Source organism: Primulina huaijiensis, chromosome 18 (genome assembly GCF_012295235.1).
Source record: "Primulina huaijiensis isolate GDHJ02 chromosome 18, ASM1229523v2, whole genome shotgun sequence".
Lineage (NCBI taxonomy): Eukaryota > Viridiplantae > Streptophyta > Magnoliopsida > Lamiales > Gesneriaceae > Primulina > Primulina huaijiensis.
In genome coordinates this window covers 1,574,899-1,602,580 of record NC_133323.1, presented here as the reverse complement: position 1 = coordinate 1,602,580, position 27,682 = coordinate 1,574,899, and the positions used below count along the sequence as shown (strand labels likewise).

Sequence of the window (27,682 nt, the reverse complement as noted above, 5' to 3'; positions counted from 1 at the left end):
ACATATTTTTAGCTGATATAGCTGCTGATATGATTTACCGTGACATTTTATTCAAATAGAGCTTGAATAAAATGAGCTAAAAGAAACTAAAGAAAAAAAACCCATTAAACTACTTTAAAGGTGTTTTTTTTACTAGACAAAGTAAAGTAGGTAATGAAGATCATTAGACCCAAATATCTCCAAAAACATATCAAAGAGATCGCGAACCGAATGTCTTTCTACAAAAAAAAGAAAGAAAATGTTGAGTTTAATAACGAAAGCAATAATATATCTCGTCAAAATGCTGAAAATGAAATTTTGGGGAACCTTAAAAAAGACGAGCTTCAAAGGCAAGAGCATCCTTTGCTGGCACATTTTCTTCCTGATAAATATGAAAACGTGCATCCAAATGGAAAGAAACTAATAAACAATTTTCACTATCGATTTAGCGAGGGAAGAAAGTGAAGTTACACTGCACCCAACATCGATATTTCCATGGAAGCCACCTCGAGAGTCTAACGATAACACACCCATAGTAAACTCGGCGGCATTGTTATACTCTAGTCTGTGATACCACATCCTTGCATAATACTTTAGGTCCGTTTTCTCTTCTCTGTGTTAAATCTTTAGAGGTCCCCGGAGGTTAGCTCACAAAATCACTCGTATAAAACAATTAATCGAATCAGATCAAGAATGTGAATATCAAAAAATGAAATGTTTCAAGACAAGTTATGACAAGAAAGCTAATATATATATATATATATATAGACACAGCTTACTTTTTGAATATTACAAAACTTCCCAATTCATACACCACAAAGTTGAACTACAGAGATCAACTAACCTGGATTTACAGATTGAAATAATTTCTTTGAACCTAAGCAGCCTCCCCAAAAGAAAAAAAATTAAAACCAGGGGTGCCAAGTTGGATCCATCATGCACAAATTCCTGGGAGTGAGAGCAGCGTCAACCAACTCAGCAACACCTCTCTGCATCGATTGCGGTGGATCAATACCATTTTCCTCCTGTTTGTCAAGATTCAAAACCAGTCGGGAGAATTTTTGAGAAAACATACAGAGATATTTCAGCAGCACAAATAATTTCACAAGACAATGAGATACCACCAGCGCAAAAGATCTGGCACGAATTTTATAGCATTTCGGAACAGTGAAAAGCATACCTCTTCGGAGATGTATTGTGGGGCGATTCCATTGATCCGATCGATTACATTTTCGACATTTGTGGTGACTTTCTGTTTTAGGTCGACATTATTCAAAACACCACCACCGACAACAGGAGCATGAGGCATCCCAAGAGGTCTTCTCCAGGACCAAGATATCAATTCATCACGGAAAAACATAGCCAAATGATGCCACAGATGCTGACTTTGCTGCAGTGGAATATTTTAAAAGAAATATATCATAAGCACTTGAAAAGTTAAATATAATAAAATAACAAAAATTACACACTTTAGGCGAAACCACTGCTTGAGCAGCAGCACACATGGCTGAGACGATGAGACCTTCCACACCGAAATGAGAGAAAAATGCCTGCAGATTCCTTGTCAGGCGAAAAGGCACCGATTCATTAAATTCAATCATTCCATTCGCATCATATGCAGGGTGAAAATCAGTCTGAAAAATTTTTCCAGTATTCTTGGCGAACAGAATCTTGTTGGGGGACCTTCCTCCAATTTGTAGCATGAAGGACATAAAGCTTGAGAGAGCCAACTGAATAGCAAATTGTTTCTTGAATGCCCATAAATGGTTTCCACTAACCAAAGTTTTATACATGTACTGCGAGAGTATGCTGTCTGTCACAAAATTTTTTGTGATATCATTGTACGCTTGAAGCCGGAGATCAACCACAGCTTCAGGAGATATCTGACCACATATGGCCTGGTTCAATTGCTCTTTGAAATATGTGATTGGTAAATCTGCCTCTCGATCATTTCTAGCACAATGATTCTCATATACCTCCAGAAAGGTGCTGTACATTAGATCATCTTCAACCATCCGGACCTACGCCTCAAATAAAATAATGAAATATGTGATTGGTAAATCTGCCTCTCGATCACTTCTGTGCATATTTCAGCCCGCGAGTGTAATGAAATGAACAACAATAAAATGGAAATAGTTGAAACATGCGCAGGAAATCTATGAGTAGATTTAATACAAAATTAAGTCATATTGTTAAGGCAGTAATGCATTTAAGGAGATATCTATAAATTAAGTCACATTGTTAAGGCAGTAATGCATTTAAGGTGATAACTATACAACAAATTTTGAGAAGTTATTTCATAATACCTTCTTAGAATCCAAGTATCATAAATAACACATCAACCACTAAACTATACCAGCAAGAATATGATTAATATATACAAGAACGATTTTAGCTGGCTGATATGTCAGTTGCATTTCGCCTTCATCCTTTCATTTCAGTTGGGTAAAGTAATCTCTGTCGCATTGTCGAGAGAGAAATGCCCCCGTTGTCTTGTTTTGGTGGAGGAACTAATCCATGAAATTCATGTATCATACCCCACATATAGTTTTCATGTCTTTCAGCCAATTGATATGTCCCAAAGTAAATGAAAATACGTAACCTCAGTACTAACACTATACCTGTGACCACACTGGAATAATGATTGGGGTGTGAATAGAAATGTGACGACGCCTCGATTCCTTGTGCTTATCGAACATTAGGTTCATTACACGGAAAAGCTGCAAGATTCTTTCATCACTTCTAGCATTGGGAGTCAGAGAAGTCTGAACGATGAAATGGCGCTGAGAACCATCAGAACCCATCAGGGTCAACCGACGGAAACTGCTGCCATGCCTTCTCACAATTGGAACGTCAGCTCCCACTCGGTCTAACTTCACAGTATGATCAGGTGCAACTTCCTAGATAATCACAGAGTTAAAAAAAACACGAGGGAAAAAAACAAGGCAATCCAGTATACACTGTTACATAAAAGTGATATTCGACCCAGCTGCATTGCATTCTTATCACCCGCAACATAATTGGCACCTATTAGTTACATATACAATCATAAAAGCATATTCAACCAGGTCAGCTTTACTTCCTCTTGTCGACATATAGCTACTATTCAACAATTCCCCAGTGGACAGTTGTTTGCAAAACCAAAATATCAAAAGAGCCATTTGTATTCTCAAAAAAAAAAAAAGAGCAATTTGTTTCTCAGCCCTTTTTTACCCCAGAAGACTACTAAATTTTAATAATTTCAGTGCAATCTAATATTCGAAAATACTTCGTTACATCAATTCCAAATGGTTAGCATAGTTCCCAAAGAGCCATACATCTAGAGCATGGAATTGTAGCATTTTGAGGAGTGCAATCAATAAAAAGAACTTGGCATCATACTGCATACAGGCACTGCCATCATGTCTTGGTCAATAATTTTAATTTCACAATAACTAGAAAGCATATGTTTGTTCTGAACAAAAATGAACCAACCATCCCTGCCATACAATTCGTCAAATATTGAAAATGCGTGAGAAAAAGAAAGCAATTTAGAGAAGAAAATAGTTGGGGGTTATTCTACTTCGACACAGTATGCTCATTTCTAAACGCCCGAAGCTTAAAAATAGATACTAAGGAGCAATCAAACACTCAAAAAAATTATTCTTAATCAGATCATGCTAATAAATTTATTCTGCAGCATAAAACGAAACAAAATAGTGTCATGTAATTAGCTCAAAATAATGTCGACACAAAGTGCTCACTTTTGACAAACTTGGACCCAAAACAAGACCAATAAGACATTCCTAGTAGTCTTGTTCGATGTCTAAGATACTAAAAATATAACATGGAAGTTCAGTCTGAAAACTACACCACAAAAATTAGCCTCTAATAGATTGAGGCATGCAATGAGGCTCCAATTCCCAGGTGGCCAATAAGCAAAACAAGTATTAAGTAGACTTGATGTACCTTATCAGTGAAATATTGTCCTGGAATTTCAACATCAACAGCATAAAATTCTTCCAACCCTTTGCTTTCGTCCTCCAACTTCAGAACAGCAGGAAAACGGTCTTCCACATTGCTTTGGAGAATATTTTTCCATTGTTTCAATCGTTCAGTCAAATCAGCAAGGGTGGCTGGAAATGTAGCAGTACTTTCCGGATCAAGATCACGCTCAAAATCTTGCTTGTATTCTCTCACGAATTCAACGTGTTTATTAACAGCATCTGCCGAAAAACAAGCTCTGCAAACACCAGAAAGCTCTTTCTTGAGAGATTGGGGAACTTCTGCTGTCGTAGCAGTTGGATACTTGTAACAGCGATGAAGCAGGGCATTAACTACTGCCAACAGCCTCTCCTCAGGTAATGTAACAAACCGTGACCCGATTTCTGTGAGTAGAACCTGCAAAAGCAAACATTAGCAATCAAGTCAAGCATTAACAGTGCAAGGCGAAGTTCAAAAGATTGTTCTAGCTGTGTGTAAGACCACAACGTGATGAAAACAGCAAGGCTTCCGGAATTATTAAAGCACTTTGCTAGCATACCCTGATATATATTTCCATCCAGTTCAAATTGAACATGACAAGTTGAAGATAAGTGACTGGTACAAATAATTAAACAAAGGTCCTACCTCAAGTTCACTAGCCAGATTGGTATGTTTACTTCTAAGAGTCTCCATTATGTCCTTTGCAGCATCAAATGCACTGGCTGCAGAGGCAACCAATCCCATGGCACCGTTACGTCGCAATGCAATTTGACCAGCATCATTACCAGATGAACTTTGATGCAATGACTGGTCGGTCCCAGACGGCATGCTGCTTTCAGCAGTACTTGATCTTTCATGTTCTTGCACCTGAGAACTACTTCCATCATGTGATCCAAGACCTCCGGCAGATTGAGCTCCTTGATGAAGCTGATTTTCTGAAGCCAATGAGCCCCCACCCTGAGCAGCCACTCTTGTATTTCCATCAGGCAACCCAACAGATCCAGCAGCTACATTTTGCTGCATTCTCTGCTGGGCCATAGCCATTCTACCATATTCAGATCTATTTGCAACATCACGGCGTTCGAGCAGATATGTTCGAAGCCAGTAATATAGTGCCTAAAATTTAAAACAAGAGAGTATTAATACTTAGAAGACCCAATTTCGGAATTATATTTTCAGACCCTCGTTTTCAAGAGAATATATCTACCTGAGGATATACAGTGGCAATTTTAAGCAAAACAAGTTTGCAATGTGAAGCTTCTGTCCTTTGCAAGGACAGTAACAACTGGGGAATCCAAGAAAGCCAAACCCAATGTGGTATTTGCTCCAAGTATTTATCAAATGCCCGTCCCACAGGTTCATTGGGTGTGTCAAAACTAAGAAGATACAGGACCCGAGCTAGATGGCTTCTAGAATTTGGAATTCCAAATTTGATGCCTTGAAGGAAGCAGCTCACAGCATATTCAAGCCAGTTCTCTTCATGGGTTTCCTTGTAGGCCTGTACAAAAGATCAGAATAAATTATTTCAAGTTACCATGAAAACAGAAATAATATATGTTAGAACACGAGAGCACATACCATATCACAATAATTTCCCCAGCTAATCCATCCTTTGGGCAAGTTCTTGAAGAGGGTAATGGCATTTGAATATTGAAGGTTGGCACCTTCACAGTCACCAAGCTTCAACAGAAAATCACCCTTGAGGCGAAAAATTTCAGCCTGGTGTTTGACGGGAAAATAATCCAGGTTAGTGCTGTTGATCAGATTAAGACCGCTGGTTAGCTCTCCCTTCATTTCCAAGTACGCTTTTGCTTGTTCTCTTATTTTTACAAAAGCTTCCTGCAAATAATTAAATGACGTTAAATAATGAAATAAAAAATTGAAGACCAACGTATTAATGTTATTTACCACCTCTGCCTCCATTCCCTCTCCACCATAACCTACAGGCTACAAGGGCTGGCAGCAGTATTTATAAGAATAAATAAAAGATAAAAACACGATCAACTGGACCTGAACTTCCATCGTAGAGTGTCCATACATCTTTTCAAGAATTGAAACACAGATATCATGCAGCCCATGCTTACGGGCAATGTGGGCAAGTTTATTGACATTCCACGCCTTGTCACGGAAACCAAGATGATGAAGTTGTGAATTTGTGTTTATCAATTCCTTAAATGCATCTATGACTGCATTATACAATTCGTTCCTCCACTGAAGCAAATCGTACCAAACAGACATATTGTCCCATTCATTCGGTGTCCTCAATCTCCATGTCTCAAGGATATCCTTTAGATCTGCATATAAGCCACCATGAACACCAGTAACAGAATTTCCAGAAAGTTTGTTTCCATTTGCAATATCCACAATAATCCTAGCCGATTCTTGAACTTCTACTAATTGCTGAAACTGTTGCAGTAGAGGTATTTTGGCGTTAATGGACATCTCAGGCAATTGCCACCACTGTTCCAAAGCCAGATCAACACCCTTTCCCACAATGTTTTCAGCTTCTTGTACACCATTGATGTTCTTTTCATGAAGAGCAAAATAAGCATGGATAATACGAAGTTTTGGAGTTTCTTCAACTTGAGCCTTCGGAAGAACTTGATCTCGTAGATATACCCAGTCAGGCTGTTTCCAGAGACTATCAAGAAGTATCTCGTAATTGTCAACAAATTTCCCAAATTCAGAAAGTGCATCCCACTGACTAAGTTGAGTAGCACAATGGAGCCACTGTTCTTCCCAAAGGCACATCTCAGCTTTTGGTACTGTATTGCTGTAGGTGCCTTGAGTTGCCTTTACCATAGCCTGATAGAAAAGGCTTTGGGCTTGTTGCCAATACCCATGCTGAACAAGTGAAAGACCAGACCTAGTTTCCGATGTAGTTGATCGTTTCTTCCACAAACCATACCTCATATCTTCTTCATTGAGTAACCGATAAAGCTCAGCAAGGGATTCAGAACACTTAGCCTCATTCGAAAATAGCATTACATGACTTTCAAGCAGTCCTAATGCAATGTGCCATGCATTATAAGTTTTTCCAATATATTTGATTAGCTCACTGGGCATCCGTGGCTGTGGGTGACTTAGTTGAAGCCCTTCCAGAAGAGCTTGAACAACATTTGGTCGGTGGGCTTGCTGTTTTTTATGATAATCTTTTGATAATAGAGCTATCATTGGCTTAGCTAGTGCCACCTGCTCTTCCTTCTGTAAGGTTACCCAAACAATAGGAAACACCAAAACCCACAAATGATAAGCAACATTTGCATCTGTGTGGGCCAGCTCTCTCAGCGGGATGATGAGATCCAGAACCTATAATGCAAATCATTTTCATAAGTACTAGTAGAAAAACTGTTTCTTACCTGACACATACAAATTTAGTACCAAAAAACAGTAGAGCCAAAGCCAAACTAGGTGTGAGAAAGTCAAAAGCCACATTGTACTTGAAGGATGAGAGGACCCACTGTCCTAACTATGAGAACACTTTTATGATTAGTGAAGCGCATCAATGCAATGATTCACAATCATAACCGCGAACTTGAGTTCTTTTACCAACAAAAGTTAAGAAAGAGATGGCATTACTGAAGAAAAAGGGCAACAAAAACGGGAATTTGTACCTGTAGTTTGCTCATTTCATTCAGGAAAAACGAATGTTTGAACACAAGGCTATCAAGTGTCAGAGGAGCTTCATCCGAGCCTTCAGGATTATCAAGAGCCATTGGCTGTGGACCAGAATTGGAACTTTCACCCAATACCAAAACTGGAGGAATTTTTGCAGAGTTTGGAGCCAGCGTAATTGGTTTGTTCTCAACTAATACTGCCAAAAGAAGATCGAGGCCTTGTTTAAGCCAGAAAACATCACTTAAAGCTTCCCAATCTTGAACTTGAATGATGTACTGCAGCCTAGTGAACAATGTTTTCCCAAGAGATTCATGATAAAGTGCAAAGAACTTCCTCCTCATCTCGGGATCTTTTGCCCGTAAACCAAGTAAAAACTGCCTCTCCACTTTCTGAAACACATCTTGACCCAGAGAGAGAGGATACCTGGAAGTCAATTAAGTTCATATACTGTTACGAGTTATTTTTAGCACGGGATGCATGCATGTATATAAATTTAATGTAAAGTTTATTTTTATGTAAATAATATAAAATATAATTATATTCGTTTAAATTTTTCTTTATCTAAATATTTTTTTGAGGTTTATGTTTGGTTATGTTTTTTTAAAATAATATAATATATAAATATATGATCAAATATGTTTTATTAATTTTAAATATTAAAACATATTATAGTATATCATTAATTAGGTGAAAGAAAACTTTCTAAAAATTTGAAAAAATAAAAATATCGAAGGTAGTTATTTATAGAGGGGGTATTCGAGAAAGATCATATAAAAACATACCAAGAGACCAAGGTAGATATTATGTGGTGCTCTTCCTTAATAATATAGTAAAGTAATAGATGTATTAATTTGTCTAGAAAAAACCAACGAATTCACTTACTTATTCGAGTCAGCACAAAGCCCATAAAGCAGTTCAAGATACTTCCGATCCCATTCATCGGCAGTAACCGGGGAAAAGATCTGCTTATCGACTTGTGAAAGCTTGTGAAGTAATGAAACGACTTCCTTTGGAGTGATAAATGTACTAGGCACAGCAGATAATCCAGATTTACCAAAATCATCATCAACCCAACCTTTTATCACATCCAGAACGCAAACAAGCACAGAAGGATCAGTGCCCTTCTCAGATAGCAACAAGTTGAGTATTTGATTTACAGATCTTTTGCAATCAGGCACACTCATAACTCTTTCGTTGATAAGTTTCAACACAGATTTCAAGTTTGCAATGGCACTCCTAACATCACCACCTTGACGAGAGGAAGTGACAGCAGAATCTGGATCTGATTTCTGGCCCTGGAAGCATAAATCATGGAGTTTAAAGAAGTATCGTATGATAATGTCGTACAAACACAACTGAATGCACTACATGAAATATAAATAACATAAAAAACTAATATTCAAACTTCATTGAACCTTGAAACATTCCGAGTATAAAAACCACGAACCCATCCTAAGATTGTAATCATGATTCAAGCATGTTGGTCAGATATCATCTAAAAACATCCAATGGTATAATGCAAAAAAAAAAAAAAAAACATTTGCTTGCTGAAAGAAGAAACTTACTTGTCTGGTATAAGAACCACTAGTTATTCCCATATCTCGTGCCAGGCGCTGAAGGACACGAACCAAACTGAAAGGATCGACAAGGTTTTTGTGCACGTCTGCTAAGGATTTTATGACATGAAGCACAAAGCTAATCATGCTAGCAGAATTATCTTCACCTGAACTCTGAATGGCAGCAACCGCTGCAAGGTGCTTCTGTACAAGTTCCTCCACTTTTTGATACAACAATTTCACTTCTTGAGTTGTGCTAATTGCTTCAGGAGGAAATGCAGCAGAAACCATCTTCAAAAGAGTGCACAAGGAATTTCCATCATCTAGCATTTTGAACTTAAAACATGGCTCCAGAATCTGCCAAAGGTAGATGAATAAAAGGGCCATCAAACATTGTCTTTCGAAAAAACACAAAATCGTGATGCACAAAGAAACTTACCTGAGAAATCTGGTTGATGTTATTTCGCACAAACAAATGGGGTTGCTTTTCCAAGACCTTGTTCATCACATCTAGACCCTGGGCCAAGGCAGTAGATGGATCCTTCGACTGAGATGATGGTGTACTGCTGAGCAACTTCTCTAAATAATTGAATTTTACATTAGCATTGGGCCAAACTTCCAATGCTTGTGAAAGAAGCTCCAAAGCTTGTTTATACATGAGACTTGCCTCCTTATTTGCCTCTTTGTCTTTAGGTTCTATTACCAATGCTNGTTGGTTGTTTATCAGTCTAGATAACACCACAAAAAAGGAACACACAATGTAAAATGGAGATTATGAAGCCTTGTCAAACTAATAAGCTAGCAATAGCTAGCCCAGATACATAAGCAAGTAAAAGAGGAAAAACACAGATAAAATTAATCGTGAATATCTTTCAGAAAAGTGAATCAACTCACTAAAAGATACATTGCATGTCACAATCAGAGTAGCTGAAGTTGAGATGCAGAACATTTAGTTAGGAACAACATATATACTGTAGAGAATCTATGTGCAATTGCTTTTCGAGAGATATATATATCACTAATGATCTCTATATTCATGGTACAACTTATGCTTCACTGAAAAAATGTGTCTACTAGACAATTATTCCACATGGTTATATATTTGGAAGTAACAGCAACATGACTCACATTCCCATTTGTCCAAATTCCAACAACGGCAACCTACTTGGAAACAACAGTAACGCAAATTGGAAAAAGGAATTATTCTATATATAAAAAAGATATGATTACGTCAAATAGCACATCTGCAAAAGCTGATAACACAGCGGCTGGCTCGAAAATAAGAACATATCAACTAAAGGAAATCGAAAAGAAAAATGTTTGTAATCAATTTGTAACTGAAACAAAAATGTTGATAATCCCACACACACAAAAATAGATTCTACTCTGACAGCCTCTTGCAAATTGCAAGATCGAAATTCTACTCCAGGTTAATCGTAAGATCTCTTCAATAATATATGAATCCAATGTAAATTTGAGACATACCCTAATAAGAAAATTGATTATCATCTCTTCCATTGCAGCATTAGGCTTAAACTCTTCATCAGGTGGCCCAGAAGACCCAGGAGTTTCAACATTAGGAATCGACGAGGCACCTCCAGGTGACATGATACAGAGAGACTGAAGACCAGGTTCCACTTTTATTCTCTTAGATGAATCCTCTGAAAATGAAGATACATCAACAGAAAGTTTGGGATCCACAACAGCAGAATTATGATGCAGTCCATCAGCACCCTGAACTGTGCCATCACTATTAGTTCCTTTCTTCACATCACTTTGCCTCTGTTTTTCCCAATTTACAACCAACCCAGCAAGTTCAATAGCAAGACGCCTATTTTCTGATGTAGTATTATAAGGAAGGCCAAGACGACTGAGAGAATTTACCATCTGGGGAACAAATTGAGCTCTACAACTGTAAAAAAGATCCGAGTGTCGAACAATGAGCTGGAATATGTGAATAAGATTAGGAATAGAGTGACCTTCCTCAACCAAAATTTTCTTAGTGTAACGTATCCATATTGGCATACGAGAATCACCAAGAGGCAATCTGCGTGGAAGTGCTGGCATGAGTATGTCAAGGGCTTGCTTGACCAACATTTTATTCTCTGGCTGGCAAGTCCTCAAAAGGGCAACAAAGACCTGTATTTTTAAGCCGTAAATACAATTGCTCAATTGACAACAATCACAAGAATGCAAACGTGTAGCAATTTTAAATTGCTATAAAGATAGCTCAAGGAGAATATATAGTTGTGGTGACTCGACGCATGCAGTAAAACTACCTGGCAGTGTAATGCCATTTTTTTATTAATTGTCCAACTCCTCCAAAACTAATTGCCGCGCCTCATTTACTTTTATAGAGACATAAAAGCATTAAGATTAATAAACAAAAACTAGAACAAATCTAATTTACCCAAGAAGTGGATAGAAAGAGTAGAAAGGACTGTTATATTAGAACGTGCATGCATCAATATACATCTGTATCTATTTTCACAAATAGTTTATGGTTATAAATAGTCATAGATGTCGAGGTTGCATCAGAATAGTTATCATCCAATGTACATCTGTAAGCTAGACAAGAAAATATCCATTGACAGCTGTAACACTAAATGTTATCTCGGTAACAGTTTACTATTTCTTATTAAAATAGATTACAATTTTTTAAAGGTCGACATATAGAGAATTGAAGGTATAACTACAGAATAATTGCCCACTGTAGAAAGAGAAATTTCTGAAGTTCAGTTCTCATGCTTAATCCACACCACCGTGTGCTTAAAAATTATTGAACCAAACATTTAAACTAAGAGTGTTCCAAAAAGAATTCTATTCAACCACCCTGGTTAGTCTAGACAACCAGCCAGTCAGTATACCTTTCTGCAACCAAAATGACTAATAAACAGTGTCAAAAGAAGTTCCCAGCAGCTCTTTTTAAAGAAAATATTCCCATTAAAACTGAACTGAATATAATATTAATTGAATCCATTCTCATTGAAAAAATTTATCAGCGGGCTACGATATTCTTCAGTAGTGTCAAATTAATATCTCACCATTTTCTACACATAATAGCGGTGGAGCATTATGTTAATTTTTCCGAGCTATGTTCCTAAACTTACAGCAGCTAGACTGAGAAAAAAGCATGATGCTGCCTTCTTAAATAGGAGAATTCAACTCAACCTTGACCAATCTTTTTTCAGCAATTCTTGATTAGGCTCAAAAACATTTCTCCATAGTTGCACAGGTGATGGTTAAAAAGACCAATTAAAGAGATTAAAACCTATCCAACTTTTCATATTGTTTCGAAGAGGAACTTTGTTATTTGCATCTATACAACAATATGGTGACAAAAAGCTGACTACATTAGCAGTTTCAAATCAGTTATGAACTATGTTGACTGTTACGAAAAAATAATTGATATTTATAGGCTAAAATAACATGCAATTGCACCTGAGAACAATTTATTTTTTAGGAAACCTGAGGACAATTTCATGTTTATATATCACATGTTATGATGCCAACCCGATCGACAAGTTGCAATCTTCGTTTCGCACTATCAAAACCTCACACAAACCCAAACTAATAACACTCATATAATAATAATAATAATAATAATAATAATAATAATCAACGGTTTATGAAGCATCCATATTCAGAAGTCAGATGTTTTGGTTCTTTTACTATTCAACCATGTAATTATATGATTCAGAAAAACATTAGGAGGGCATTATTTAAAAACTGAAGTATATGGTGATATACTGGTGGAAGCACCTGCAATATAATTTTCTCTGGGGCTTGGTACGCCTCCAAAAAGTGGCAAACGTTGACAAATGCCCACTGCTTACTAGCACTGTCTTCACGCTTGAGATGATTCCAGCCAAATTTAATGAGTTCCTTTCGATGGTGAACAAGGTCATTTTGAAGATACTTGAGAAGCAGAGTGGCAAGCTGCAGAAGCTCTATCCTCAAGGGCTCATCATAATCAGCAGATATCTAGAAATATAAAAATGAATGAAACACTCAGTCTCAAAATGAAATAAATCTATACCTTTACATCCTTGTCTGGACGATGACTGCAGCTACAATCAAATCATAATTAAGACCAAAATCTAGCAGACAATGTGAAAATCTCACTTGGTCAACATTGGAGTAATAAGAGAAGCAATCAGTTTTACTTGAGCATGTCGACGGTAGTAAAATGCAACAGGGAAAAAATGACAAAATATATATCTATAGACCAGATCTTGGAATTGTGAAAAGACCGAATAAAACCTTCATCAGTGTTAGTCAAAAGACACTAAACGGACAGGATGAGATAGCAACAATATACCAAACTGGCATCCATGCTAAAGGACAGGATGAGTTCGCACAAGCTCAATCTTCTACGGACTACGATAGCAACAATATTATCAAAGTGGCTGAAGTAGTTGAAAATAACAAGTCAAAATCATATAAAAGAACCAATATCATAAAAAGGATCATTTACCTCTTCTGGAGGATCAAGAAGTTTGTCAACTATCGTCTTGATTGTGGCTGCATCAATGACTTCCCAAGTTTGACCATGCTGAAAAGAATGAGCTAACATTGGAAGAATGAGCATTTGCATCACGATTACCAAATGATCGTGACTCAACTGTTTTAGTTGGAAAATGTCCAGAAAGTGAAGTAGAATACTTTTCTTCATGTTGGGGGGATAGCCCTCAGCAACCTTTACATTATATGATGACCACAGTTCAACTTTTAGGCATAGTGAAACAAAAACAATACAAACTCTTAATTGATTTTATAAAATAGTCGTCAGGACTGCGTTACACATTTAACATACCTCAACAACGTAAAACTCCTTTAAGAAAGTAAAATCTATGCGAGTCTGAAACAGGAAGATGACAAGAATATCGAATAACACATTGATCTCCATTCTATCATGACGCAAGTAGTTCAAGAAAGATTTGACAAGCCATTTGCTTTCTTTTACCTGCAAATGTGTGAAGATTGCAACAATCAGTAAGTTGGCAAGTAAGAAATATCATAGATCAAAAGAGGTATTATTCACTCATAGATCAAAAGAAGTTCCCAGCAGCTTTCACATTTCTATTGTCCCCTATCAAATGTAGCTTGTGTCGATATCCCACCATTTGTTATTTTAGAAAAAAACAACATACAATATTTGGATTTTTAGGATCCGAAAGTGTTACATAACTCAAGTCCCTTACTAATTCTTAAATCGAGAAATTCTTAAACTCTAAATGTTTCTCAATCCAGCAAATGCCCGAAACTTAATCTTTTCCCAAATTAATCTTTTCCCAACACTATTCAAATGACTTATTCGATTTGAGTTAAAGACAACCTCCCACCACCAACAATTGGCAAATTTCAATGGGTGCGCCATTTCTTCAACATATTAAGATTATCTAAAACCCGTGCTCCAAAAAACCTTGTGAAAAGAGTACAAGAACGTCAAAGTAAAAGTTGTATTCTCTATAAGACCTCCATTTTATACAACGCTCAGCAAACAAATGCAAACCGCCAGTTAGTTCATACTATTGTCTTGGAGGATGGGTTTAACTCATAAAAATAACCATTACCATTTTCTAGAATAACATATACTTATCTCAAGGGTATCTGTTATATGTGAAAGAAAAGAAAGACTAAAGCATATATGGCTAACCATACATACATGATATCACAATCATGCTAGTAAATCTAACCCGAAATAGAGGAGCGGAATTTGTCTCTAGATAATGAGAATAAGCTCTCAAGATGGACTATTCAGACTCCCATTTTTAACTTACTTGTATTAAGTGCAACTCCTGCTCACTTTGTAGACGGGAAATTCTAGCCGGGGACTTCCACAACAGAACTAATGTATCAAACACCACACGATTGCTCTGCAACCAGCCAGGTATCAATTTAACCAGAGTTTTAACTAAAGCAAGACCCTGAAAATACGCATCTGATGTTGCACCAGAGGTGATAGCAAGATGAACAGACTCTTCAGATGTAGGGGCAACGAGACTTTCATTGTTCATTAAGTTACTAGATGGATTGGAAGACCCTTGAGTAGTTGCTAAATCAGTTTTTTGCAAAAATTCGGGGAAAGCACTAGCTATTATCTTTTCCGGTGACTTAGCAAGTTCTTCTCTCAAGGGTTGGCCTGCATCCGATCTTATTATGTACATCAACCTGGATAAAAATATATAACACAATTAATACATGGATATAACATAATGAATACATGAAAATTATCAACAACAAATTTAAACATAGAGCAAATTTCAATCATCTATCTTGACATTACCTCCTGAAATATTTGGGTTGGCTTAATCGAGCAAGAAAATAATCAACAGCAGCTGTCGCATAACGATTAAGAAATTTTGTCAGTGGAAGACGATACGGACTATTTATCTCACTGTAAAACTGTCCGGGAGGGAGCGAGGCTTCTAAGTCAATCGTCAAAGTTACAAGTTCGTCAAGAAATTTTCCAGCCGCAGAAGGAAGGAGGTGGAAGAGCTCAATGATAGCTGCAAAAAGTTGAAGAAGAATATCATTAAACAGCAATACATCCTAAGGATATCTGCTCAGCATGGCTGCCTATCAATGGTCATGCAGTACAATTATTACGCACCCGCAGCTATTTTAGGTTCCTCTCCAGCCTTCCAGGACTTTTGGCACAGGGCAAGTTTCTCAGGTTCTAACCATTTCTTAAGATGTTCCAACAATTTCCCACCCAATGTAACATTGAACCAGTTAGATAGAAGTTCGAGCAACCGAGCCAGACCTAGCAACAGAGGCATGCTGAGATTTTTGGTATGTGCCAAATTAACTAATATTGGCCTCAAGCTGCCTTGGAGGAGTTCTTTTGGCATTCGTTGCTGTAGAATAACCTAAAACAGGATAGAGTTGAAAGAAAAAAATTTTAAGAAAATCATTAAGATGAATTAGATTGAAGTTCATATACACTAAACACTTACACGCACTCGAAGCCGGAAAGCTATTGCATATTAATATTAGGCACAATACTTGAGCACAGTGTCACTCAATTCTAACAATAAAGATTCGTCGTATAGGTCTTGAAAAAAAATTATTACCAAAATCTTATGAAAAAGTTTAAATTTAATTATATTCATTTTCCTTTTGGATAATAAAGGAAACAATAGGAAGAATAAGCACAAATCTTGAAGAATGAGCAATCATGTCATGATATTTCAAGTAAATGGTAAAATACATTTTTACATACTCCAAGCCACCGCAAAATAAATTTATTTGTTTTAACTTCACAACAGTAGCTTATAAGATGCTAAATTGAAATCAGTGTACAGGCCGGAGGCACGCACCTACGCTTTTGATATAGCGCGGTGCAGCCCTTGAGCCTAACGGTACATCAAGGCGCAAACCACGCCTCAGATTAAGGGTCAAATGATTCTAAACGAAATCCAATTCATCCTTCTTTCATATTTTGCTTGTGAAATGTTCCTTAGGCGAAAGAGTCGTGAACCATATGTAAAATCTAACATGATAGTCTATGTAAAATCTGATGTATAGTACAGTGTTTGGTTTGGTATTGTTCTATGGTTTCAAAATTTAAAACATTATGCTATACGACAATTTTTCAAACACCTAATGCCCAAAATATTGTCTCAAACTCTCAATGCACGTCATTTCGATAAATTTCTATCGTTGATGTCTTCAAATGAGGTCATAGAACATGTGTATTTGGGTACCTTGCGCATTTAATAACAGTCGTGCGACATAAAAATGTGAAAAAAAAGAAGAAAATGAAAAAGAATTAGTAAGAAGTGGCAAACAAAATCCACATATATTCAAATCAGAATAAAACTAACTAAAGAATCCAGATCCAAAAATGCATGGGATCCTAGACAAATTAATACTGAAACTCAACCCGTTTAACTGGATAGAACGCCAATAAGGAGGTTCTATATAGCTGGTGCCAACTATGTTAGAAAAGTACAATAAGAACTGAAGAAAACAACTAGCCTTTATAATACAATTCAACACAGCATTGATCTACAATAACCACATGAACAATGAAAGCAGTTACATAAATGAAACAATACAGAACAGATTATTATTGCGGGTAGGAAACTCAAAACCTATGAGTATAAGAAAATATGTGACCAAATCGAACACAAATATTCTCTACTTTCAAGTCAAAGAAAAAAAGACGTAAAACTTGAGTAAATAAGTCTAATTAACCTGGCGTAGCCCTTCCTTGGCAACGGTTACAATTTCAGGGGTCCTACTTGTCAACGATTTGAAGAACATGGAAATTACTTTAGCTCGCAACTCGGAGTGATTTTGAGCTTTAAAGTCCGCCCAGGCCATGGCAGTGCAAAGGAGTTCAATACAAGCAGTGCGAAGTTTATTCAAGGATGTGGCCACTTTTGGATTCATAAATTTTACAACCCAAACAGTTTCATCAGCCTCTGCTATTTGTAAAGCTTCTTGCAAAAAGTTAATGAGCTCTGGTGTTAACTTAAGAAGGGGAGGCCTCAATGCAAGGCAGAAATTCAAAGCAGTGACAGTGCCAACCTGGAAGTAGCATAAAATGAGTTAGTAATATTAACAAAAGATATCAAATCCCCAACAACCACCAACTTCACCTGTTGATCAACAGTCTTAGACCGCAGTGGCCGCATGATAAGAGGTTGGTGAAAAGGTTCGAGCAACTCAGTAACCTCACTCCCAGTCCTACTAGCCAAAAGTGCCAATGATGACTGCACAATTTTTTTCACATCAATAGATGAGTTAGGACTAAATAATTCTGATGCCAGATACTCCACAACACCTTGAAAACTTTGCCTTCGTGCTTCACTGTTTGCTTCATCAGCATTGTTGACCATACGAAGAACTTGCATAAGCACCTGATTGGTCTCTTCCTGTTCTTTAGTAGCATATGTAGGAAGCCTTTTGAGCACATACAATAGACCCCTAACAATACGAACTTGATTAAGACATAGAATTTCAATTGTAACCTTTCCTATCAACGCACCAAGCCCCATAACACCTCCCATTTGAGCTTGCCACGTGCTACCATGACAACAATGTAACAGCCTTGGTAGAAGTTGTTCAAATACAAAAATACGCGTGCCTCGAGGAGGTGCATATACAGGGCTCATTGAGGGGCTGGTGACAATCAGAGGAGTGCCAGGACCTCTGGCCATCATTATATCGGAATGTTTCAAGTTTGCAAGGAGCAGCAGCGTCTCAGCAAACATATTCAATGCATTTAATGCAGCTTTAGCATGCAACCTGTTTTCATCAGCCAGTACTTCTACCAAAGCATCTAAAAATATTGTAGGATCCAATTCTTTGAGAGAAGTGGTATGCCTACACTTTGAGCTCAAGCTGGTACTCGTTGAAAGCAAAGGACTGCTAAGAGAAGTGGATGAAATTATACTCTGAGATGCTGAGCTTTCAACATGAAATATTATAGCAAAATGACGGCATATATGACCAATATATTCATCCTTGGGTTCATGTAGCTCAGGTTCTGCACTTGTGGCAATTAAAGTCATCAAGAGAATTTTGAACACAGATTTCTCGGCCATAAGCTGGGTCTTTGTCTTGACACCTAAGTCAGCCTGCACGAAAACATTATTTTAACTGATGGATCACCAAACATAATTCCAGGAAAGAAGTTTTACACAGTATCCCATTGATCACATCAACAAACAACAGAAAATTATAGAATGTCTCTGGCGTCTCAGTGGGGAAAACTAGAGCAGGTAAATACCCAACCGATAAAAGACAGAAACACTGTGAAGAGCACTGCAACTAAGAAAAAGGGTAGACTGGATGGACCAATACTAAACCTCACAGAAAATGATAATTCAACAATTAAATTTCTACTAAAAATAAAAAAAGAGAAATAATGAACATGAAACATGCGGATAAAGTAAAAGGATATGATGAATAGGTGAACAAATGCATCATTGTGTTGTTATGTTACCTTGATATCAGATGTTGCAGATCTTCTCCGGGATGGATCAGCTGAAGAGCCTAGATAACTAGACAGCAGTCTTGATGTTAATCTATCGTCATTAACAAGTCCAGGTAAATTTAGCTGAGAAAACAAGCATACACGAAGAAACTTAAGTGCTTGCTTGCGATAGAAGTCATCCATGCCAGCATTCTTATGCATGACAGCAGTCACAGCAAGATTGATACACCGATCAAGAGGCACCAAAAATGGAGTAGAAGGCTCAAATGTGAGAATCAATCGTAGCCCATGCTCTGGATTTTCCTTGCATTCAAGTGCCAGAGGATCTTTGAGGAAACGTCTGTTACGACCGCCCAACTTCCCAAGAAGTTGCAATGATTTCCCACCCCATGGATATGGAGCAGGCTTTAAATGGGACCATAACGCCAGAATAACCTCGGAAATGACATTTGCCATACTTGGTTCCAGAAAATCAGGGTTCAAGCTATCAATCCAAAACTCAAGTGTCCTTAGACCCAGACTGATGAGGTCATCACTTCCTTTGAGACACATAACCAAAGGTTTCATAAGACGAGGAAGGTGAGGCAGTAGTGAACTCAACCTTGCGGGCAAGGTCAAACAAAGCTCTAACAAAATTTCTTCCATATCCTCAGCAGTAGGTCCCTCAAGCATAGCCAACAGCATACTCAAGCATGGTTGCAGCATCGGAATCAAGTCCCGAAGTAAAAGTTCAAATTTACCTCCCGCAAGAGCACGAAACATTGTTCGGAGAAGTTGTAAATAACCGATTGGTCTCTCAACCTCTGTGGCATTTTTCATGCAAGTCTCCATTATAATAGGCACATGAGGTTGAAGAATACGCTCACAGTCCGAAGGAGCCTTTGCAACAGCGTTGAATAGAAATCGGAAGAGATGCAAAACAAGTTTTGATCCGGGTGAATCGGGATGTTTTATAACATCAAGTTTGCTGCTAACAAGAAAATTAACTAAAACATCTGCAAATGGACGAAAAACTTTGGGGGCTTGTAGAAGAGTAGAAAAGATGTGGACTAGCTGGCTATTAGAAATCATGCATTCAAAAAGCTCCATCATGCATAGAGAAAACATGTCCATTAAATCACGTGGTTCCATGATGGCCAAAATGTTGGAAAACAGATGGATCATTTCTCTCTCCTCATCCTTCTCTTTGAACAATGCTAAACAATGAACACCACTCTTCAAAACACCAGAGGCTTTGCAAACCTATCAAACTCAAAACATAAGTTCATGACACTAAGTTAGGCATAGAAAAGTGATATTAAAAACAATACCTCATCTTCTCTCATCCCTCTGAACGGCTGTGACATTGAGGAACCTGACGACGTAGATGCAAGCGTATGCTGAGTGGTCCCATGGGTGGAGGGTGACACCTATATTGTTTAGATAATACCATAATAACGCTGTGCGTTGGAAAATAACAAAACTAAGAGAACTCGCAAACCTGTGATCGTGGCACATGCGCATGAGTAATGCTCCAGATGATTGTCTTCATTCCTGCAAATCGCGTCAAAAAGGTGAGCCCCTGAAACATTCATGAGTTTTTCTGCCCCAAAAGAATGTTAAATCTATTCCACTTATGGAGTGTGAGGTCTTTTATCGGGATAGTGAAAGGATAAAAGATTTTACCCATAACCAAGGTCTTTATCAGATGCTTACAATCGTTGACTTCTTTGAAATGCTCAACAGGCATGGGCAGATTAAAGACGGCTTGCTACATCGTTACTAAAGATTAGGAAACAAGAAGAAAACTAAAAGAAATGAAAGAGCAAAATCAGAAATACACATATATTATTGACATAACTGTTCAAGATAATATATTATTTTAAAAGGAAAAAAACTAAAGAAAATAAATTACAAATCATACTGCTGAAAACGCCGAAGTCAAAGTCAAAACTGCTATCATTGTACAGAACTCTCCATCTACTATTTAATTAGGTCCCCACAAAAACTTCCGTTTCATCTTAGTTTAACAAGAACTAAAACAAATTGGGGAAGTCCTCCCACACAGCTAAGAATATAGTCTAGTTTCAGCTTCTTAAGTTGGGGTGGTAAAAACAAGCCAACTTTGCACACTCTTTAAATGTTTAAATCCTTTGGATGTTTCATGGAAATTTTTAAAAAAAAGAACTTTTATTAAATATTAAAAGGTTTCAAGTACATAAAGTGGACAAGTGGTCCACTTTCGACGAAATGCTTAACAATATCCTAACCAAATCAACAATACACAAAAGTTCAATTTCTCAGTAAATCTGATATCGAAACATTCTCAAATTCTACATTAGATCCAATCCAAGTAACTATTTTAATCTTGATCTTTTCCAAAAACTCTCCCCCCGTGTCTTCAATGTCTTCAAAAATTCTTCTGTTTCTCTCTAGCCACACCGACCAACAAATGTCATGAACTACCACTCTCCAAAATATTTTGCCCATCATACCGAAAAGTTGTTCAAGATCCGTAGCGAATAAAACTTGTGTCGATTTTGGCACAGCCCAAATCAATCTCAATTCTTCCAAAGCCCTAGCCCACAATGCACTTGTGAAAGTACAATGAATCAACATGTGGTTTTGAGTTTCTGTCTCCATCCAACACAACACGCACCAATTAGGGCACAGAGCACACCTAGGTCATCTTTTTTACATCTTCTCAGAGGTCGGTAACTTTCTCAAAACCACTTTACTGTTTACCAATTCATGGAAAATTGGTAAACAGTGCAGAATAACCAAATCAATGGAGCTTAACCAACTTCAAAGCTACGCCTCACAGGCCCTCACTTAGCAAGATGCTCAATGGAAAATTTTGATTGAGTAGACTAGCCAAACCATCATGTCCAAGCAAGAAGAGAAGCATTGGCCCCGCAAACAGACACCCACTGATTAGTTTTCTATAATGTGATGAACAACAACCAGCTAAATGAGATCCAAATTCATCTCACAGCCTATAAGAATGTCAACAAACTTTTTCATAACAATTGAGGAGCTTCAAATATAAACTGGATTTACTAATTATTTTTTCTGGATAGAAGCTTCAAATATAAACTGGATTTTGCCAATATTCTAAAACATAGTAACTCACAAAGTATTTTCCTTTTATCATATACAAGAGATGTTTCCAATACACACATCCCCTAGTCGTTTGTGGCCGGTGCCAGGTTCATTCGGAATGAAAAATTTCACTATCGGGCAAAACACCTAACATCCTGGTACTTGGGAAGTTTTATTCTGGAATGAAATAATCATTCTTCAACTTCTATACAACATCTGAAATTTTCAGTCGGTTGTATCTGGTTGGCCACCCACCTGCTTTTATTCTTTTTTTTGGTTAAATTTCAAAAAATTTTAGAACAAGAGATATTTCTATGGAAGTTTTCAGTCACTACTCACTAAATGGGGAACAAAATAATTAGCACAGATAATTGCTTCAAGAGACTTCATAACATAGGCAAGAGATTTAACAGAAGGACAACAACCCTTTCCCAATAATTAGAAACAATTTGAAAGAGCCGAGTCGACCGCTAGAACTACTAGTCTTAGAATCAGAAATAAAGAGGCTTATTCTTTGTTCACTTGAATCAGAATTCCAACCCGAACTCAAACCCGGATTGGTATTTTGTTCGACAAATATGAGAATCCATATTTTCTTGAAGTCTTTCTCAACCATTTCAACCATCAAATCAAACCAGCTATAAATTATGAGATTTAAAAAAACACATAAAAAGGAGAATATAATCCAAAAAAAATCAAAAAGCTGTACTGATGAGACGGGAAGATCAACTCAAAGTATTGAGTTAATTACCTGCACTGGCACTTCAAGTTTAGACCTCAATGTGGGCCTAATTTTTCCTTCCTCTCCCTCTTCCAATAGCTATCATTCAGATTAAAACATGTGCCAATTAAATAAGTCATTGGTGACAAGTAACTGCCTTGTGATAAAAGCAACCAGAGACAGCAAAAATTAATCCCAATATATTTGATGCATTTAGACGAGTAAACAATGTCATAAGTTTGAAAATCCAAAAGGAACATCGTTGCAATTTATACACCATCTTTAGGAATCCATAGTAAAATCGTGTGTAATCATTCAAAGTGATCAATGAATTCTTACACAATGTTAAATAACGTTGGAACAGATATAAATTGCCATACATCGGACTTCTCCATATTAGTTCCAAAAGCAGTATTTAAGTATCAAAAGAATATGACCCACACTAACATTTTTGCCTCCTTTATTCTATTTTTCAACAGTTCTCTGGAAATTATGATCAGCATAGCAAATTAGGCTCAAATTATTTCATGCTTTAGTTTGCTGGACTCTGGCTCTTCAACTAGCTGAATTGAAGCTCAAAAATGTACAAGTTTTGATTGGATGATAAAACACAAATTATTTCAAAGTATCTGGTTTATTCGTCTCAACTCAAGTAAGACAACTTGGACAAAACAAGACTCGGAGTAAAATAGATCATAAGAAAGGAGTAAACGATCGAGTTTTGTGCTTGGTAAACCTCAAATCTGCATTTGTAACTGAACAAAACTGATATGATCATAACTATACTAGCATGTGTCAAGACAGGAACAGAAAGTGAGTAGAATAGAAGTATCTTCCTTTCTAGAACAGAAGAAGATACTGAAAAAGACTTCCAAGTCTTATCTTATGTTAGCTCTCCTTTTTATAAAGGTAACCGAGCCAAATTATGTTGAAGATTATTATAACACCATTTCTTCTGCAGGAAAATTACAGAATGCAGTGAAATACTAGGACAACAATTACTTGTCTTTTGACGCTGAAAATCAAATCTCTCTGAGTAATCCGACCAACCAATAATTCTTATTATTCTTATGTAAATACCTCTAAATTCAAAGACCGAAGAACAGGACGCTAACAAATTGAAGTATTATTCCTTTTGGTTCTCAAAGGATTCCATATTTGACAATCTTTTTTCGAATTCGAATGCTTTATGGCCAAACTGAAATTTGATACTTACTTTGATCATGCAGCAAATGGAATATATCAGTAGGCCACGTACCAAAATATATTAAAATGTTCTTTTCTTTTGTGATAAATTTAAATAGAGTTTTCAAAAGGAAAATTCGTGATTGTTTTCTGACATAACTGAAACATAAATGTCCATGCAAAAGAATCATGAGATGCAAATACAGTTTGCATTTTCCCAGCCTTTTAGAGGAGTATCACTGAATGATTTGGCCTGGTTAAGAACTGATAAAAATGAACCTTTGTGATCTAAAACACTGAAAGCATTCCAAGATGTACTGAATAGGTGAATTTCTTCCAAAAATAAGCTAATGTTGGATAAAATAGTTCTGTATAATCAGCGGCAAAGATCCAAAAATCTTTTCTTAAAAAATGAACTTTAACATAGTTGAAGTACCTGAGGAATAGTGTGCTTGAAAGTGTTGAATTTCCCAACAAATGCATCTAATATTCGGCCCTGGGAGACAAGTCAAGTCAGTTATAAAGAAAGTATGCCCACCACATGCTATAACATCAGATTCCTTCAAGGAAAATAACAAGGGACACTAAAATTACCAATAAAATTCTAGCTTCATCCATAGATGTCTGATCCACACCTTTCTCGAAGATTGGTTCCACCTTGGAATGACATAATAGAAATGGAAAACTCACTGTAGGTATGACTTACAACATAGGGAAGAATAATATGGTTAAGACGCTTAAACTATTAAAAGACTGATTTTGAATATCTACCAGATTCAACATTAAACGAGCACAAGTGGTATGAATGCTCAGGGATAATGAGGCATCATGCATGTTGCTCGAGAACAGGTAAATAATCCGTGATAACTGCAGCACAAGTAACCAAAAGAATTAACAAAGTCCATGCATGCAAAGTTCCCAGTAAAAATAAACGGGTTGAAATTAAGTAGGAAGACCTTGCGCAAAAATTGTTTTTTGCATCGAAATCAAAGACTAAAAAAGGAAGGAAAAGAAACAAATTAGTTTTCCCTGGTTAAACCATTAGATACTAGTAAAAAAAATTAATACCTGAGACAAAGAAAGATCTCCCCTGACATGGTGAACAATTTCTGCCAAAAGACTATATGCCAAAGGCCGTAAGGTCTCAAAGCATGCCCGTCCAGTTCCAACAAGAACTCTGATGTGGACCGAAAATCAACTTTATGTTACTAGAAAGGCACCGAGACAAAAAACAGAAAATGTGAACATAAAGTATGCTAATGAGTATCTAAAGCAGCATAAAGAAGACATCGCCACCAATTGCTGTCCAAACAAGCTAGCATGTGAAACGGAATTTATTAGTTGCAAAATCAGATCTAACACTTAATCCTACAAACATGATGGATTAGGAGTAAATAACGCAGTAGGCTTAGCAAATAAAATCATGCCCTTGCTAAGGTGAGAGGGAAAGTAGAGTCATCAAAATGCCTAATTAGGAGTAAATAACGCAGTAAGCTTAGCAAATAAAATCATGCCCTTGCTAAGGTGAGAGGGAAAGTAGAGTCATCAAAATGCCTAGTCTGACTCTGATCAATGTGTAGAAAGTATACCTCTCATCCAATAGTGTATCGATTAAAGGAAATAAACCTCTTTTGAAATCAGTCCCTAGTACGTGTTTTAGAGCTACCAACAATTCCTGGAGCAAACAATTTCTATACATCAATTTCCAAGTTAATAAAAAAATGAAAAACCAAACGAACAAGTAAAAACCAACCTTCCGAATTGTCACAGAATCAGAACACGTGACAAGCAAATTCACAATACTTTTGCATATACTTTCTTCATGTTGCTTGATATAATCAGCAAAACTTTTCAAGAGGTAAGTCAAGAAAGAAACAGTCTGCACGTGAAGAATTAATGAAGAGAGTGTTCGAAAAACATGTCAGATTAAAGAAAATGAGGCTAATGAGAGCACCATTGATTGTGTGAGGGACCATAAGTATCAGAACCAAGCCGTACTTAAAAAAGCAAACATAGCAATTTCTTAAACCTCAACTTCTAACAGAGAAAAATCAATAATTGAATATCATCGGTAAAAATTAATTTGAATTTCAGAATAGACCAGACATATACCGTTAACAACCCCTTTAAACTACCTTGCAGGTTTCAGTTGCCTCAAATGCTTTGCAACATGTAAAGTTACATACCATCAATCTTAATATGACGCCAAATCTGACCAATTGTGATCTCAAAATAAGCAACTAACTATATATTGAATTGGTGGGAGATTCAGATAATAACTTGCACAGTTTGGATAAAAACAATGCAATATTTACCTTAACTTGTGCGCCCTTCAGCTCAATAAAATGATTCTTCAAATGGGGAGGAACCTTCTCTGGGCCTGGAACTGAGATTGCCATCACCATCAATGGCAAGAGTTGTGGAATATTAGTCTGAACAAGTCTTCCATACAACTGAAACAAAAACATGACAACCAGCGGACTCTCTGTGACAACCTTAAAAGACCTTGTGCTTGGGTTAAGCTGCCCTGCAGTCCCAATATAACCATTTGAGGGACCAATTTGATCAGAAATTTCAATTGGCTTAACATCATCACCACTAAAAGATGGCCCCAAAGAGCCTGATGTGGAGGGTTGGGCTGGTGGTGGTGAAATCATAGCCCCACTCTCAAAAAAGTAAATAACAGTAGCCCTAAAGTTCTGGTAAATCTTGCAGACAAAATCCAGAAAGGGCTGTACTTCAGTTTCTAAACTTGGCCTGAAATTCCGAAGTAAGTCAAAAATAATCCTAATGCAAATTAATCCATTTTCCTCGTTATCAGTGGTGAGCACATGCATAGCAACTTTCAACAGCTCCTGAACGAAGGGCCTCAGGACCTCGCTGTGTGGTAGCCGATTGAGAATTTCAATTATAATATTGCGCAGTTTGTGTTCGGGATTATCTGCAAACTGGGGCTTCGTAATATGATACAAGATTGCAGAAAACGAACGGAAATAGCATTTCAAGAAATTCAAATACTCCCCCGTGTGGCATATCTCCAGACTGTCCCGCACCTCATTTGCCATTTGTAGCCGTGTCTGAATTGCTGCACCAAATATTATGAAAAACAAAAAAAAAAGAAAAAAAGATCAGTAACGAAAACACAAATTAGTCCATGAAAACAAAAACGCAAAACCCATGTAGTAAATGCATAGATAAAAGCAAAAAAGGGAAACTTGGCATACGTAGGTCGGGTTCTATAAGGTGACGAGAGTGTTGCTCGAAATTCTGAACAGGACTCATATTGAACGATTTCTGAAATTAACCCTGGAAACTATAGATTAAAATCAAAAAGAAAAAAATGTGAGGGATGGATGATTCGTTAGCTCTATAAAATGGGAAGAACTGATCAGCCGTAAATTCAAGAAAGTGAAGAACACCAATTGAGGACTCCAGAATGCTACGGTCTAGGGTTAGGGTTTCGGATTCAGCGATCACTCCGGGGACATGAAAGAAGACCCCCCAGAACAGTCCCTCGGCCGGGAATTTATGGTACCAAATTTCATTTCAGGTTTCGATTCCTTAAATAGGCCGTCGGAGTTCATCCATGGAGTCAATGTTTTTTCAGCACACTCGCATTTTGTATTT

General features: G+C 37.1%; 1 protein-coding gene across 3 annotated transcripts; it reads right to left on the bottom strand.

Moving 5' to 3' along the window:
- Positions 1-307: 307 nt before the first annotated feature.
- Positions 308-27,682, bottom strand: LOC140964206 (uncharacterized). 3 transcript variants are annotated; one of them, XM_073423780.1, is made up of 35 exons: positions 27,475-27,682; positions 27,280-27,368; positions 26,371-27,140; positions 25,645-25,934; positions 25,124-25,232; positions 24,827-24,922; positions 24,650-24,712; positions 24,492-24,551; positions 22,901-22,969; positions 20,734-20,818; positions 20,549-20,601; positions 20,379-20,477; positions 19,078-20,310; positions 17,729-18,709; positions 17,322-17,657; positions 15,733-15,991; positions 15,406-15,628; positions 14,900-15,290; positions 13,933-14,082; positions 13,594-13,815; positions 12,879-13,100; positions 10,598-11,255; positions 9,556-9,824; positions 9,126-9,473; positions 8,443-8,855; positions 7,557-7,983; positions 5,953-7,251; positions 5,521-5,781; positions 5,150-5,440; positions 4,588-5,058; positions 3,928-4,359; positions 2,601-2,879; positions 1,449-2,000; positions 1,160-1,369; positions 308-1,004 (listed from the first exon to the last, which is right to left on the bottom strand). In XM_073423780.1, the coding sequence occupies exons 2-35, from the start codon at positions 27,335-27,337 to the stop codon at positions 885-887; spliced, it is 11,799 nt and encodes a 3,932-aa protein (XP_073279881.1). In that variant the 5' UTR covers positions 27,338-27,368; positions 27,475-27,682; the 3' UTR covers positions 308-884. The 3 variants fall into 3 exon arrangements, with proteins under 3 accessions (XP_073279881.1, XP_073279882.1, XP_073279883.1); XM_073423781.1 differs by having other exon boundaries at positions 310-1,004; positions 25,645-25,730; positions 25,809-25,934; positions 27,280-27,682; XM_073423782.1 differs by lacking the exons at positions 20,734-20,818; positions 24,492-24,551; positions 24,650-24,712; ... (4 more) ...; positions 27,280-27,368; positions 27,475-27,682 and having other exon boundaries at positions 317-1,004; positions 22,901-22,922.

What these genes read in the sequence shown, in the direction of transcription:
- LOC140964206 (XM_073423780.1), bottom strand. Translation starts at nt 27,337, where the DNA reads ATGAGTCCTGTTCAGAATTTCGAGCAACACTCTCGTCACCTTATAGAA. An exon ending in GAGGGATGAGAGAAGATGAG is followed by an intron (nt 20,311 to 20,378) that starts GTATTGTTTTTA and finishes TGAGTTTGATAG; the next exon opens with GTTTGCAAAGCCTCTGGTGT. An exon ending in CTTTGTGCTGACTCGAATAA is followed by an intron (nt 7,984 to 8,442) that starts GTAAGTGAATTC and finishes ATTGACTTCCAG; the next exon opens with GTATCCTCTCTCTCTGGGTC.